This window comes from Cetorhinus maximus, chromosome 19, assembly GCF_964194155.1.
Source record: "Cetorhinus maximus chromosome 19, sCetMax3.hap1.1, whole genome shotgun sequence".
NCBI lineage: Eukaryota > Metazoa > Chordata > Chondrichthyes > Lamniformes > Cetorhinidae > Cetorhinus > Cetorhinus maximus.
Window position 1 is genome coordinate 10,306,275 of NC_135897.1, and position 16,973 is coordinate 10,323,247.

A 16,973-nucleotide genomic window follows, 5' to 3' on the forward strand; every position below is an offset into this window, starting at 1 on the left:
AAAAGGAAACACAATGAGGGAAGAAGTTAAGTTCTAAAATTGTTGAAATAGCACTCTGGTATTGTGCAACTGAAAAAGCTCCCTAGAGACACAACCAAATTAATCCAATAATTGTCCAGCTGGGTGTTGTCCATTTGATGTGCGGAACATGGTATGAACATTTTAACACACCCACCATTCTGGTTTGCTGTAATCCTAGGGGCAATACTGCAGTGGTTCCCCCCTGGTTTTGATGCTGAACTTATCATTTGTATGTGCAAGATGAACAATTAGGGAAATGCGCTCTTCTATCTCTATAGCCTCACTAACTTAGTGTAATTGTAATTTCTAATAAGCAGATAGAACCAAATAGATGAGGCTGTAGCTCACCTTCACAAGGTGCTTCATTATATTCATGTAATACAGATAAGATGGGCTTATGACCAAACCACTACATTTCTACCAAACTAGCTGAGACTGTACCTCTCCAGTTCATCACAGTAAGGATCTATGGCTGCATAGTTGGTCAAGTACCTAAAATGTTTTCTGGTTCAGCTAGTATAAATATTCTATTCAATCTTCCAACTTCCCCTAAACTTCAGGAAGTAGGCAAAGTAATTACTGACCAGTAGTTTTGCTTGAGCTGGGAGTGCAATCTGTTCCCTTTGTCCATTCGGATATCGCAGCATCAGACTTGCCTTTGGTCCTGTTTTAAGACAATAACATACAAGATGACATTATATTTATTACCCCATGTCAGTCAGTACAGTGCCAGCTCATTTGTGTATGATTCATGTGGCCAGCAGTAAATTAAACTAGCCGCTTTCCCTCTGGTGTTCTAAAAGTGCTTAGGGAACACATACAACATAACCTTACAGTCATTACACAACTGTTGATTCAGTCCTCCTTTCAAATCTGAATGTGATCTTTAACACACTACAGACTTCAAGAAAAGCAAAATTTCAAAATTATGCACATAATTAAACTGCTAAGAAATCAGGTGGCAGTTCAACTTTGCTGCCAGAAAGGCAAATTAGTGCAAGATGGCAGCTGCTACAGGTTCATCACAATTAGGGTCAATGTCTTACTATTTCTGGGACCAGCACTAATCTAGTTAACACAGTTTAATTGGGGCATTAATTTGGTAGTCCCAAGTATCTTTTGTCATCCTTTTCATCCACATATAGGAATAAAGAACCAGGCTACTTACTGACTGCTTAATTGGTATGTTAAGTTATTCTTTAAAAAGCAATCAATCATTCATCACAGGCCATTGGATGTTCGGGTTAGCAGTTAAGAAAAATCCTACAGCTGTTATACATGATCATAAACAAGGTCCATCCTCAGTGCCAATGCACTTGTCTCAGAAGCAAAGCAATACATGTCATTAGATTTGCTGTGTAAATCCACATACAATGTGAGTCACATGCAACTTGATTTATTTTCCTTAGCGCTTTTAAAGAGCAGAAACGTCGTGATGGGATGAATGGTTTTCTTCTTTGCTGTATAATAAAGACAGGGTTAGCATTGCAGAGCTTCTATTCGCCATGATTTTAGCTCTATCAGCAGATGTTCACAAATACATTTTTGCCTCTTGCTTATTTCTTCAAGAACACTAATTCTCCTAGGGCCAGCAATATTACAGAAATGGTTGACATACAAAACAGAAATTGGCCATTTGGCCCAAACAGTCCATGCCACTTGAGCCTCTTCCCATTCTTCATCTAACTGCATCAGCATAACCCTCTATTTCTTCCTCCCTCATTTGCTTATCTCAAACTCATCTATACTGTTTGCCTCAACCACTCCGAGTTGTCACAAGTTCCACATTCTTACCATTGCTGGGTAAAGAGGTTTCTCCTTAATTCCCTATTTGATTTATGGATAACTATCTTATATCAATGGTGTCTTATTTTGCTTTTTCCCCCACACATAGAAACACCCTCTGTGCCAACTCTATCAAAACCTTTCATAATTTTAAATAACTCCATTAGGTCACCATCCCAGCCTTCCCATTTCAATATTAAAGAAACTTAAGGCTGTTCATTCTTTCCTGATAGCAGAACTGCAAGGATATGCCTAAGTAATTACAGATGGAGTTGGACCCATTTGGAGTATGGTCATCAGTGGTGTCCTGTAAGGGTTGGTGTTGGAGCCATTGCTCTTTAGTATTTTTTTTATCAGCTGGATGTAGGTACTTGGGTCACAATCTGCAAGTTTGCAGATGGTATGAAAACCCCTGAGTGTTAGGACTGTAGGCAATGCTTAACAGATTCAGACAAATCCTACGTTGGGAAACTGGGCTCATGACTGGCAAATGATGCATAACTTGGATAAGTGCAATGTTATGGATGTGGACAGGCTGATTGCTCAACATGCATACACACAACATGCATATACACTTCAGGGAAAGGCATTCAAGAAGGTGGAGAAAGAAAGCTGGACATTCTAGTGCGTACATCTGTAAAAGGTGCATGAACAATGCTGTGAAGTGATAACTACAGTGAATGAGCATGTTGGGGTACATTAATAGGATAACTGAGTATAAGATAAGGCATACTATCCTTGTAGAAGACCTTAGTCAGGCCTCACTTGGAATAATGACCAGTTTTGGTCTCTTTACACAGTGGATGATATTGGGCTTTTGGAAAGGGGTAGATGAGGGCCACTAGACTAATTTCTAGTCCAAAGCAACTAAGTTATCAAGATAAGCTAAGAGCTGAGAGTTCACACTTTAGACAAGTGCAGATTTTAAGGATGATCTGATTGAGATTTATAATTAAGGGAATAGGTTGTGTTCAAGTTGACAATTGGTTCCAATTAAATACATTAGGGAGGACCAGGGGTCCCAATTTTCAGTTATGTAAAATCTAGGCTCGATGTCAGGAAGTGGTTCTTTGCCCAGAGAATAAGTGAACATTTAGAACAGGTTGTTGGGGAAGGAAACAGTTAAAGGAGTTCAACTGTTAATTATTAGTTAACAGCCTAAGTACCCATTTGGTTGTAAAAAAGGGAAAACAGGTGGACTTATTACTACTGAATTCAAGGTACGCACCTCGAAATAAAAATACAAATTGCAAAACAGTTGTGGCAGTTGTTTCAAGTTTCCCTCTGGGATTTGAGCAGCTTAGCATTTACCATCTGTTGTGCCATAACAAAACTGCAGGATCTTTGTGGGATGTATTTGAAATTCCTTGATTAGTTTGGAGTTGGTGAATTTTAAAGATTATGTGTACAAGAAGCACTTTGAATTCAGGAGTTGTTGGGAGGTTCTGTTTAAAAAGTGGAGTGACTGCAAAATGGCATTGACAGTTACAAAGACTTGTCTGGCCACTGAAGTTATAATTTAGCTTTATTTACCTTTTGTAAACCAACCAAAGTTAATGGAATTGGCAGATAAGTTACAATTAGGGTTACCTGCAGGGGTAAGGAAATCAGACATTATTGAAGGCATAGCACAGCATTTAAAATTGGAAGGAATATCTGAGACCCCGAATTCTCCAAGGGGTGTGTCATTGGAATGGGCTCAAATTCAGTTGCAAATGGAAAAAATTGGAACTGGAGACAGCCGAAAAAGAAAAAGGGCATTGCAAAGGGAACAGGCAGAAGGCAGGAGAGAGAATTACAAATGGCAAGGTCAGAAAAGGAGGAAAGTGAGACAGTGAATTCAAGATTAAAATGCTGGCAGTTAAAAAAGAGACACCAGAAAGTGAGAAAGGACTTAGTACCAGATCAGAACCTAGTGGGGAGATATTTAAATTTGTACAAGCTCTTTCAAAATTTGAAGAAAGAAATGTTGAAGCATTCTTGATTTCATTTGAGAAGATAGCTAAACAGGTGAAATGGCCACAGGAAATCTAGACATTGTTGTTACAATCCAATCATCTCTATCTCTAATGCCTGTATCCACCTGTCAAAATTACTTTGTTTTACTCTCTCAAATTCAATACAAGTTTGCCCAAGCAAACAGGTGGGTAGCGCACATGAGGTTTATACTTCACTGTCAGAAATGTCGGTGAGCTATGATGTGGTTTAAAAAAAAATGCTATTTTGAGTGCACGAGTTGCTTCCCGAGGCATACAGGCAAAAATTTAGGAATATGAGAAATCAGCCTGGGCAAATTTATATTGAGTTTGAGTGTGTAAAACAAAGTAATTTTCACAGGTGGATACAGGCATTAAAGATAGAGATGACATATGCAGCTCTTAGAGAGGTAATTCTTTTGGAAGAATTTAAAGATTCAATTCCTTCGGTAGTGAGAACTCATGTAGAGGAACAGGCGGTCCAAACGGTAAGACAAGCAGCAGAGATAGCTGATGGTTATAAATTAATTCATAGAGCTAAACCTTTCTGATTCTTCTAAATCAGAGAAGGACTGAAAGTGGGAAGGTGAAAGGAAGGTGACTAGTCAGGGAAGAGGTGGTGGTGGAAATTCCCGGGAAGTTTTTTCTCAGAATAAAATGGAAGGTGCTGAGGATAGAGGTGACGCTCAAAAATTGAAGTGTTTTCATTGTAGTAAAGTTGGACATAAGAAGTTAGTGTGTTTGGATTTGCAGGGAAAATCTGTTGGGATTATTGGGGTGCAGAAAAGTTCTGAAAGTAAAAGTACTGTGTGTTCTGAGGTTCAGGCACAGGAAAAACCAGTGGTTTGTGTACAGGTAAAACAGGAAGAATCAGTGATACGTAAAGAAGTGGGAATGTGTTCACAACTTACCCAAGAGAGCTCTGAGGAGCAGGTTGCAGAAAAGTTTAAAGATTTTGTACGTGAAGGAGAAAGTCTTTCCATGTGTACAGGGTGGAGTAGATAAAGATGTTAATTTTGAGAGACACAGGGGCTAGTCAATCCTTAATGTTGTGGGATAGTGACATTTATTATTCAGAGGGAGTATTGCAGGAACAGGTGATAATAAGTGAGGTTTCATGGAGATGCTAAACCTATTCCAATGTGGAAGGTAAATTTAAAAAGAGTAAATGGAAAACAGGTGAGGTGATTATTGGCGTAGTGGAAAATGTGTCCATTGCAGGGGTTTAATTTATTTTGGGTAATGATATTTCTGGATCACAGATGTGAGTGTTGCCTATGGTAGTTGAGCAGCCTGTAGAAGTGTTTTCCATAGTTGCAGAGAGAGCATCCTGGATTGTTTCCAGATTGTGTGATAACACGATCACAGGCTCAAAGGTTGAAACAGGAAGAACAGGAAGTTAAAAGGCAGAGAGGAGATGTGGAAGTCCAATTTGCTGATACTGTGCCCGATAAGCTTGTTCAGAAAGAAAGACTGGAGGACAATGCAGCTGAGGTGTTTAACTCAGGGCAGTTGGTGTAGTTATAGAAAAAGGATACACAAATAAGACACTTATATCAGATAGCTTACTATGAAACAGAGGCAGAATGATTCCAGAATGTTACTACCTTAAGGGTAATGTTTTAATGAGAAAATGGCAACCGTTATCATGTTTCAGCAAATGAAAGCTGGAGGGAAGTGCATTAGGTTGTTATACCATTTGGATATGGAAATTAGATTCTGAGAATTGCTCATGAAATTCCAATGGTGGGACATTTAGGAATTAGACACAGGCGAAAATACAAAAACATTTTTATTGGCCTGGACTGCATAGAGATGTTCTACAGAATGTGACTACATGTCACACATGTCAGGTGATAGGGAAACCACAAGTAGTGATTAAGCCAGCACTTTTAATTCCAATTCCAACATTTGAATAACCTTATACTAGGATCATGATTGATTGTGTAGGACCCCTCCCTAAGACTATAAGTGAAAATCAGTACTTACTGACAATAATGGATGTGTCTACAAGGTTTCCTGAAGCAATACCTTTGAGAAATATTACAACAAAGAGTTGTGGAAGAGTTGACTAATTTTTTTTTACAAGATATGGTTTACTTAAGGAAATACAATCAGATCAGGGTTCAAATTTCATGTCACAGCTGGCTAAGGAATTAATGAACAGTTGGGGGATAAAACAGTTTAAGTCAACAGTTTACCATCCTGAGTCACAAGGGGCTTTGGAAAGATGGCATCAAACTTTAAAAACTATGATGCGGGTGTATAGTCAGGATTATCCACAGGATCGGGTTTGGGGAATTCCATTCTTGCTATTTGGAATGCTCCTAATGCATCAACTGGTTTTAGTCCTTTTGAACTAGATTATGGTCATGAGCTGAGAGGACCATTGAAATTTATTCATGAGATATTTTATATATACATTCAAAGGGGAAAATATGTATAAAGGAGATAAGGCCATGTATAAGAGGAAGGCATTCTAAGATCTAACAAGTGTGAAAAGCCTCCAGCCTCTATGTACCAAGCTGCTGCCTATAGGAACCGAAGCTAAGAGAATTCACTGAGTATCCCTGTCCAGGGAATCGTGTGCCTTGTCTGAGTCTGTTAAAATCTATTTTGTTTTTACTCTTGCCTTAACAGGAGTGTAACTGGGAGTCAGATTAATTAGGGGAGCTAGGACTTATCATAGTAGTAATTTGTAAACCTATGTGCTTAAAATTATTTCTTTTATAATAAATGTTTAATTTAGTTTTGTAAAAAATCCTCAAAGACTCAGTGGACTTATTACTACTGAATTCATGGCACGCAGCTCAAAATAAAAACACAAAATTGCACAACAGTTGTGGCAGTTGTTTCAAGTTTTTCTCTGGGATTTGAGCAGCTTAGCATTTACCATTCACTGTGCCATAACAGGTTTAAATGGCGCCTCCAGAGTTTGGTATTGCTCTGAGGTCAGTTTTGTTAAAAAGTTGGGCTGTCTTCAGTTGGAAGTAGACCTAGCAATATTTTATTGGCACCATGGAGGGAAACTTGCAGGCATCTTTATGATGCATGTGGATGATTTTTTTTGTGGGGTGGTAGTAGCGAATTTGAAACGGTTATCATTAATGGGCTCAGAACAGAGTTTAAAATTGGAAGTCAGGCTTCTGGTGCATTTAATTACATTGGATTGGATCATATGTCATTTTACATCAGCAATCCTACTTAGAGAATATCAAGCCCATTGCAATTTGTCATGATAGGTCATCCCAGAAAGATACAGCAGCATCTGAAATGGAAAAAGAGGAACTCAGAAGTCCAATTGGGCAACTCAATTGGCTAGGCAAATAAACAAAGTTGGATAAAAGCAAAATACTGCGGATGCTGGAAATCTGAAAAACAAAAATTGCTGGAAAAACTCAGCAGGTCTGACAGCATCTGTGGAGAGAAAGCGTTAACGTCTCAAGTCCAGGTGACTCTTCTTCAGAACTAAGGTTGGATGTCAGTTTTGGAACTGAGCACTAAAGTGAATGATCTCAAGGCTGAAGAAATCATTCGAGCAAACAAAACATTGACAAAATTAAAAATAGAGCAGTGTGTTTTGAAATTCCCATCTTTGGGTGATCTTAGAAAAATGAAACCAATTGTGTTCAGTGAGGCATCTTATGCAAATCTATGTGATGGATTTTTGAGTGCAGGAGGATTTGTAATATTTCTCATGGGGGGAAAAAGGCAAATGCTGCCCTTTGGCATGAGAATCTAAAAAGATACAAAGGGTTGTTAAAAAGTACATTGGCAGCAGAGACTCCTGCCTTTGTTGAGGTAGTAGATGTGGCTTTTTTTATATCAAAGATGCTGGCAGAAATTTTAAATGGAAAAGGGTATTCAGGAACGGTACCTATCAAATGTCTCATCACTTTGGGAAAATGTTCACTCTACAAAGTACGTTAACCAAACGAGATTGCGAATTGACATTGCAAGCTTAAAACAGATGCTCAAGAATAAAGAGACTGCCAAGATTAAATGGATTGATAGCAGTTACCAATTATCTAGCTGCTTCACGAAAAGAGGAGTGAGCTCCAAAAAGTTATTAGAGATCCTCAAAGAGTCTTTTTCTTCAGGATAAAAAGGAATATTCCTTTCATGTGGACATATCTATACTATTTTTTAGAGGGGGAATAAGGTGCATTTATTGAATAAAAAACATATATTCATGTTTGTTATTTTTTGATTATATAAACTTTCTTTATAAGGAGGGAATCTGTTGGGGAAGCAAACAATTAAAGGAGTTCAATTGCTAATTATTAGTTAACAACCTAAGTACCCATTTGATTGTATAAAAGAAATAACAGGTGAGACAAGTTCTCCCTGGACAGAGTTTTATGCACCAGAAATAAAACTGATGGAGTCAGTTTTAGTCTCGGTCTTTATTGCCAAACAGCTAGTGAAGCTTAACACAGACTGCCCGCTCATGTGATGACCATTAATTCACTGAATTCCTTCAAACAAGAGCTGTGTCCATTTCTAGTTGGCATGGACAAAAGGTAGGCACTTCAGGGAATTCAGGGCCAGAGCGATCTCCTGAACGGGTTTCGTGCACCTAGATGAGTCAGAGGAATTATCCAGATTTTTACCCCCAAATTGGCCTGGTTACTATCTGCTTCTTTGCCTCCCTCAGATCATCACCTGGTTTCAAGTAGGATGAGGACTGTATACAGTAATACACAAGGTATCACAATTGTGTGGGACAGACTGAATGGATCAAAAGGTCTTTACCTGTCATCGCTTAAATGTTCATATCCTCAGAAGTCTTTTTTGCACTCTCCCAGACCTCAGTATCCTTAATATATCATGGTGACCAGAAGTGAGAACAATATTCCAAATGTTTAGTACGAGGTGAGCATTTATTCAGATTTTATATATTTGCATATATAAATCTGTGTGAATCACAAACATTTAAGTTGTTCTGACAACTGTTGGGACTCACAAGTGAGGGTGATGTGTAGTTGTGAATGGTCCCAAGTTTCAGATGAGACATTAAACCCAGGACTTGTCTGCCTGTTCATGTGGATGTAAAGATCTCATGCACTATTCGAAAAGGAGCACGAGAGCTTTACCAATGACTTAGTCAACATTTATCCATTATCCAACACTATTAAAATAGATTAATGGGTCAATATCTCATTGCTATTTGTGGTAGCCTGTTGTGTGCAAATTAGCTGCCATGTTTGCAACAAAACAGTAGCTATACTTCATCACCAATTCATTGGCTCTGAATTGTTTTGGGGCTTTTCCTCAGGACGTGGAAGAGGAAATAAAGCAAAGTAATAATTTTGCATTCCATAACAGGCAGTGTTGTGGCTGAAGTATTACGGATCCATCTCCTGGCTGCAGGCAGGCCTGGTGGTACAACATGCAGGGTCTAGGAGCAGTAAGTTGAAAGTGGCACCCAGCTTGTGAGCTGAGTAACCAGAAATTTAGGATTGCTTAATCTTTTGCTATAACAAAAGAGCTTTTCAACATTTCCAAACACTCCGATTATTTAACTTCTACTATGAATGATAATTGTTGTCTTATTGAAGTAAAAGGCAAGAACTCCAAGAAGTGGAAAACAGATTTAGGAGGCTTACAACTGTCAAGACAGCCAAGCCGATCAATACCTTTTTGTGGAACACGGAGAGGTCCATTGACTTTTGTGATTCAAGCTCACCGCAGACTTCTTTTCCATGCTTAACATAAGCCCGAAGCTCCCAATTATCCACAGGCAGACTGTATGGCCTCTGTTACTAATTAATTTGGGATACCAGGTAAACACTAGACTCTCTGATAACATAATATATATTAAATATTGACAAGACCATGGATGTCAGGCTAAAACCACAAATAAAGTTTTGGAGAAAATTAAAATATAAAAACCAACAGACTTTTATCTAGGTTATATTAACTGACATAATTCAGTCTACTTCTCAAAACAATAAAAGTCAAGAATTATTTTGCAGTGTTATCTTCTTTGGATCAGACACCTATTGATGAGAAGCTTCATTATGGATTAATAACTCAAAGTTCTTTGCAAGCCTCTGCCCTTGTAGTCAAAACATTAGAAGGGAATTGACAAACTACAATAAGTATGTTATACTACAAAGAGCATGTCATCACCCAATTACTGGCAGCTTTTGAAACAGAATAGTCAATGATCTAAAACTTCAAAAGGTACCAGGGAGGACCCTTTAGAAGCTTTCTTCAAACTATCCATCCATTCTCAGACAGAGCTTGGCAACAAGGCCCCCTGTTGAGGGAGACACTGCAGCACCAGTCCCTTCAAAGGCCTGTGTCACCTGAAATAAAGTAGACTGTAAATTTGAAATGATCAAACTCCTGTTAATATAATTCTCATCACCAGTACGGAAGAATTTTACACCCTTGTGGCTGGCTCCTGACTAAAAAGAACTCCCTCACATGTAGTTGAAGGACAATGGAGAAAACAAAATCCAAAGTTATGCTAATTACAAAAATATGAGCCACTGTTCCTGGGGTGAGGTCATCTTGTGGAGTGTTGGTAAAGTCCCTACCTCGAGGACAGTGAGGGACTTGAAAGTTTGTTCATAACATGGCCAAACAGGTTGATTATCAGCCTGTAAATCCTTCCAATATACCTGATGGCAGATGGTAAGAGCGGGAGAGTTTCCTGGTCAGCCATACTGCATAAGGCAACAGCAAACCACTGCAGTACTTTGCCAAGCATAATCATGAACCAATCCAATGGAAGTCTATGGTCACCAACATCCTTTTAAGACATGGTACCTGAAGGAGGTGGACCTCCTAGACTGAGTCCTAATATCAATAATATTTGGACAGCAGGACAGTTACTGATTTAAAACAGTCATAATAACTGACCTAACTACAAAACCCCCTCTGGCTCCACACAAAAAAGGACATGATGATATTAAGTGCAACAGACCTCTGATCATCTCAGTTTTGTGGGTCACAAGGTGATAAGGGAGTGCAATCTGTGACATTGAGACCAAACGCCAATGAAATGTGTTGCTCAGGTCATGTTTCGGCTAATTTTATAGCAACAGGCAATTGAAAGGATATCAAATACCTTTCTCAGACAGCACTATTTTAAAACGCTGCCATACAGACCACAGCAGGAAGAGTGCCGCCATCAACATTCAATGGCATTACCATCACTGAATCCCCCACTATCAACATCCTGAGGGGTATAAATATATGGCTACAAGAGCAGGTCAGAGGCTGGAAATTCTGCAGCGAGTAACTCAACCCCTGACTCCCAAAGCCTGGCCACCATTTACAAGGTACAAGTCAGGAGTGTGATGGGATACTCTCCACTTGCACGGTTGAGTGCAGCTCCAACACCACTCAAGAAGCTCAATGTCACTCAGGACAAAGCAGCCTGCTTGATCAGCACCCCATCTACCAGTCTGAGCATTCACTCTCTCCACCACTGACGCACAGTGGCAGCAGTGTGCATCATCTACAAGATGCACTGAAGCAACTCATGAAGGCTCCTTTGACAGCACCTTCCAAACCCGCGACTTCTACCACCTAGGGCAGCAGATGCAGGGGAACACAGCCACCTGCAAGTTCCTCTCCTAGTCTCACACCATCCTGACTTGGAAATGTATCAAAACATCCTTTACTGTCACTTGTTCAAAATCCTGGAACTCCCTCCCTATCCATACTGTAGAAGTACACGGTCTGCAGCGATTCAAGGCAGCGGCTCACCATGACCTCGTCAAGCACAATTAGGTATGGGTAACAAATGCTGGCCTAACCAAGGATACTCACATCCTGTGAAAGAAAAACAAAATTCCACCCAGTTTGTTATTTGAGTCAGATAATTCCTTCAAATATTGTTTTAATTTTCATATTAAAATCAATTCACTGAATTTCCAGTGATATTTGTTGCTTTTAGACAGGATTAGATTTTTTCTCGTGATTGGAAAGAACAGTATCTCAAGCTGCTCTGATCCCACATACTTCAGCAACTTCTGGGGAAAGGGAGGGAGTCAAGGCACTTGCAATGTTGATGATGGCTAACATTTTCTGTACAGCCTTTTCCATAAGAATATCAACATTCCCTATTTGGGCATTATTTTGGCCAGCTCTGGATTGGACACTGGGTCAATCTGCAGCCAATCATCACAAAGATCAGTACAAGAGGCCAAACAGCCCATCCCTCCACAGAAACTTATGGTCTCTTCTATAACTGTACGATTCTTGCCTGCGTTACTACCAGGAGGCAGTTTCAGCTAAGAATCATTGTTTGTGAAGAAGTGCTTTTTGACAGCAATTCTGAACTTGGACTTTTATATCCATGCCCTTTTGTCACCAAATTAAGTAGAAATTGTGCTCTGGATTAACCTTATCTATTCCAATTGGCAGTGTATACTTTTATACTGCTTCTCATTTGCTTAATTTCAAGAAGCATTTGAATTTTTCCTGAAGTTTTCAGGTATCCATGCGCTTTTCCCACACAAAATCTTACTTCCTGTTGTTGCACTACTGTGCTGTTCAATTAAAGGTCTGACTGTTAGGTGATAATGTATAATCTTCTCCTCACAGCTCACTCAAAACGCTTTCTAAAAATTTTTCATCCTCTTCTTTTCCTCAGCAATTGTCCAAAACAAAGGTTTAAGCAAAATAAAAATTCAAAGCAATACAAACTTCACAATAACATGATTATATTTATCCATTATATTTCTTTTTATACTTGATATCTTTATTATTGCATCTACCTCAGTTTCAGCCTACTTGAAAGCCTGTGCTTCCATGTCAATAATTACGATAGGGATTTCAATCTCGTGTATTCTGAACATGTGCAGTTTGCAGAATTTTCTAACATGCAATATGTATGGACAGGAGTTGGAGAAGTAGAGTGTGTCCTTACCTTCTGTGAGGATTTGAGATTTTCTTCACCCAAGATTTCGAAAGAAATTAACGATTGAATTCTTTAAGCTTTGACTTCAGCTTCATGATGAATTTATATAAATATTGGCCTTTATTGCAAAAGGTACAGAGTGTAAAAGTAGGAATTTTTGCTACAACTGTACAGGACATTGGCAAGACTACATCTAGAGTACTGTGCACAATTCTTGTCTTCTTACTTAAGGAGGGATATACTTGCATTGGGAGGCAGTTCAGAGAAGGTTTCCTAGGCTAATTTCTGGGATGAAAGGGTTGTCTTATGAGGAAAGGCTGAGCAGGTTGGGACTTCAGAAGAATGAGGTGATCTCACTGAAACAAGATTCTGAGGCTGCATGACAGGGTCGATGCTGAGAGGTTGTTCCCACTTGTGGGGGAATCTAGAACTCAGGGGCACAGTTTCAAAACAAAAGAGGTCTCCTTGTTAAGATGGAAATGAGGAGGAATTCTTTTATCAGAGGGTTTGTTAGTGTTTGAAATTCTCTATCCCAGAGAGCACTGGAGGCTTGGTCATTGAATATATTCAAGGCTGAGTTGGACAGATTTTTGATCTGCAAGAGGGTCAAGGATTATTGGGGAGGGGACAGGAAACTGGAGCTAAAGCCAAGATCAGCTCAACCATGATCTTATTGAACGGCACAGCAGGTTTGAGGGGGCCAAATGGCCTATACCTGCTAATTCTTATTATGCTTTCCCATTGTGGACTCCACAAAGTAAACAGCCCAAGAGATGGATGAACAGCAGCAGCTTTTACTCTGAATATGCTGTTGATAGGTATAGAAGACAATGAAAAGTTGCCTTATAGGGAATGGGTTCTAAGAATTTTTAATGAAAACCTGGGAACTTCATAAACAATGAACCTGAGGTGCTTTTTTCCTTTTTGCTTGCTTATGGAAATTTGTGTAAACTTAATAGGTGAATGAATATCAATAAATTGTTCAATTTATGATTTTCCATCCATTAACTTTAAGCAGAACATTTGCATTTAATGCTTCTGAAGGCAAGAAGCAACAGCTAGAACTGGAAGACAATGGAGAAAGAATTAATAGGAGCGCCTCAGTGTAAAATGGGCCGTGGATGGGTCAAGGAAATGGTGACGGAAGGGGGCGGGGGAGAAGACAGGCAGGAATGGTGTGGGGGGAGAGGGACTGATACTTCAAATGAATTCTAATAGATTAAAAGAGCTCTACAGCAATTTAAGTCCCATTTTCCTGGATTTCGAATGAACGGAAGATCATAAGCTAGGTTGCACAATTTGTCGATATGCGGTCATCTATTAATGAGCTTACAAAAATTTCTACAAGTAATACTTCAAACATTCATTTTTTTAAAATTTGTTCGTGAGACGTGGGCATCGCTGGCTAGGCCAGTGTTTTGATTACACATCCCAATTGCCCTTGAGAAGGTGGTGGTGGTGAGCTGCCTTCTTGAACCGCTGCAGTCCGTGTGTTGTAGGAACACCCACAGTGCTGTTAAGAACAAAGTTCCAGGATTTTGGCCAAGCGACAATGAAGGAATGTTTATGCTCCCTTTCCAGTACTGCAGAAATCCCCCATGCTCCAATTACCCACTCCCCAGTCATGCAAGATCTATCTCCATCTTCAGATTTCTTCTACCACAATTGCAGATCCCAGGACTTCCTTTCAGAGTTCTCAAATCTGTAAATCACATTCTTAGTGGTCCTTAATCCCAGAACTACCAACAATATTCCAAGCCACGAGAACTCTCTCCCCAATGCCCTTAGTTCCCAAAACACAGATCCAAAATCTGGTTCTTTATTGCTAGAATTTCAGTCTCCAGTGTTCCTGAAAACCTGGGACCTTGTGAACACAACCTGGGAGTCCACCTCAAAACACCACTAACCCCAGAGGTCATAACCCAGTAACTACCAGATCCAGGGGTGCCCCCAGTACAGTATCCCCAGGCAGTACGGCTTTGAATACACTGGCAATTTCATAAAACCTCCAGTTCACTTCACCAAGCGACATCACAAGTGTTCTGGCTAGTACATCAAAATAAGAGTTTAATGTTTATAAATTTTCCGTGTTTTGATAATGTAACTCCAGGAAAATCAATCAAAACAGCAGTGCGAATGTCTCTTAGCTACACCAAGGGCACCAACATACCTGCCTTTCCCAGCTATCAAGGCATTTCTTTCCTTCAAAACAAAACCTGGACAATATTGACAAAACTCTCTTTTCAGGATATTTCTAGAAAAACATTACTACTTAGCTGATCAGAGATCTTGGCTTACACAGGATCATGAAGGCAGCAGATAAAATATAGCATCCCATTCTACAAGCTGATCATTCAACTTCAAAATATAGAGTTAAATTGTTGAAGGGAATCTGTTCATCAGCTCACCAGTTCATCAATGTGTTTTTTTTAAACTATATTATTCATTATATACACAATATACATGAACAAGGAAAAATAGAAATAAGTCCTTACCACTGGTATCAAAATACTCTGCTGTGTCTATCTCCTGCTGCTTTGTTGAGGTTGCTGCGTCTCCCCCTGATTGAATTTTCTCAGACATGTCCTTGTAGGAAAATTCTAAACCAGTGTCTTTCCCTGTCTCAGTCCTTTCAGTTAATTCTACACGTGGCTGTTTACAGCTCACATCCTTGCGGGGTGACGGTTTCTTTTTTGTGCTACTTTCCTCTTCCCGTTCTTCATCCGATCCATTGATTGAGATGAACCCTTCACTATCCGAGAATGCTTCTGCTTCCGACTCCTCATCTGACTGATCTTCATTCTCTGGGCTAGAGGACTCATAGTGCGTCTCTTGTAGAGATGCCTTGATTGCTGCTTCTAGCTGGCTATCTTCGCTGGCATCAATTAAACTCTCCTAACAGATCAGGCAAAACAGATCAGCAATAAATTACTGTAGGCAAACCATACAATGGATCAAACTATTTAAATTGTTGAAAAAAAAATCACCCCAAAATTCCAAAACACAGACACCCAGGGCTTCCTTTCCCTCCACCCCTCAAGTTAACATTCACTTGGCCAACATACCCCTTAGTCTGGCAACCCACATACATCAGGCTCCATGGAATACTATGTTTCTCGCCCTCGAAGCCAACATCAGGGTACTTATAAAGTGGACTGCCTTCAGCATACACAATTAATCCAGGTAGTATCCGTGCCTCTGCATACTTACCGAACGCAGACGTTTCTTTGGTGGGCTACAGGAAAGTCCATCTAACAGACCATGTTCTGTTAAAAACCCCGTCACCTGTTCCAGGAAGGAATTCACATCCAAGTTGCGCCACTCAACTAGCTTTTGACCTGAAAAAGATAATTTGGGTAGGGGGATGGGTGGGGTGCAGATGATGAGAAGGGAAGTGAGGGGGAATATTTATATTTGAATTCACTGACAATATTAAACAATAGCTTTCAGGTTCACTGCGGAGAAATATAAACAAACATTTTCAGCTTTCCGATTATAAATCCCCATTAATATTTGAAAATGTTTCCTTTAAGTTCTGCACCATGATCATTTATAGTTTGGTTACTTATCACCCTTCATATTTCTTTGCTAGACAAAAAAAATGAATGCCAATCACAACGGACTGGCATCTGCATATTTTGGAAACCGATTGCTTGAACTTCTCATCAAGAAAGGTTCTTTATTGCTTCTTAATAAATGTTATTCAGCATTCATAGAACAATTGCTGCACTGGCATGAGCCTAGCCTTCGAAAACAAATGAGGCACAGCACGTGAAGCTCAGCTCTATTTTACGCACAGTTTCTTGATGTTAATTTTCTAATTTTATGTCCCGACACATCATCTACACTCCTCCAACACCAGAATTCTCCTTGTTCCTTCCATTGGTAGCTTCTCCTTTAGTCAATTAGCTCCTGGCCACTGGAATTCTCCACCCACCTTGTCACCTGCCTCACTTTCAAAATCTTCCACTTCAACTGTACCTTCAGTATTCCATCTGAGCCTCTCTGCTCTTTCCCCCACATTTGGTATCCACTGGTATGCAATAATGAATTATTGTAAAGTGCTCACATGCCCTCCTGTACGAGAGGAGCACTAAATAAATTAGGTGTCGTGAAAGGTACTAACCAATCATTTGCTCAATGCTCAGGTTGAGTTCCGCCAGACCACTTGGTTCCAGATCTCATTACAGCCTTGATCCAAACGTGGACAAAAGTATTCAGGCAACAACGAGAGTGACTCTCTTTGGCATCAAGGAGCCCTAGGAGAACTGAAATGACTGGTAACCAGGGGGAAAGCTTTCCACTGGCTG

At 39.7% G+C, this 16,973-nt stretch overlaps 1 protein-coding gene across 2 annotated transcripts in view; it reads right to left on the minus strand.

The window, feature by feature from the left end:
- ubxn7 (UBX domain protein 7) overlaps nt 1–16,973 on the minus strand; it is a 101,098-nt gene that overhangs the window by 4,873 nt on the left and 79,252 nt on the right. The window contains exons 8-11 of one of the 2 annotated variants that reach the window (XR_013579578.1): nt 15,874–16,001; nt 15,159–15,558; nt 6,987–7,050; nt 606–685 (exon numbers count right to left, since the gene is read on the minus strand). Coding sequence is in view for 1 of the 2 variants with exons in the window: in XM_078563466.1 (XP_078419592.1) it covers nt 606–685; nt 15,159–15,558; nt 15,874–16,001 (608 nt within the window). In the remaining variant the exon portion in view is untranslated. The remainder of the gene's footprint in view (nt 1–605; nt 686–6,986; nt 7,051–15,158; nt 15,559–15,873; nt 16,002–16,973) is intronic. The other variant, XM_078563466.1, reaches the window with a different exon arrangement.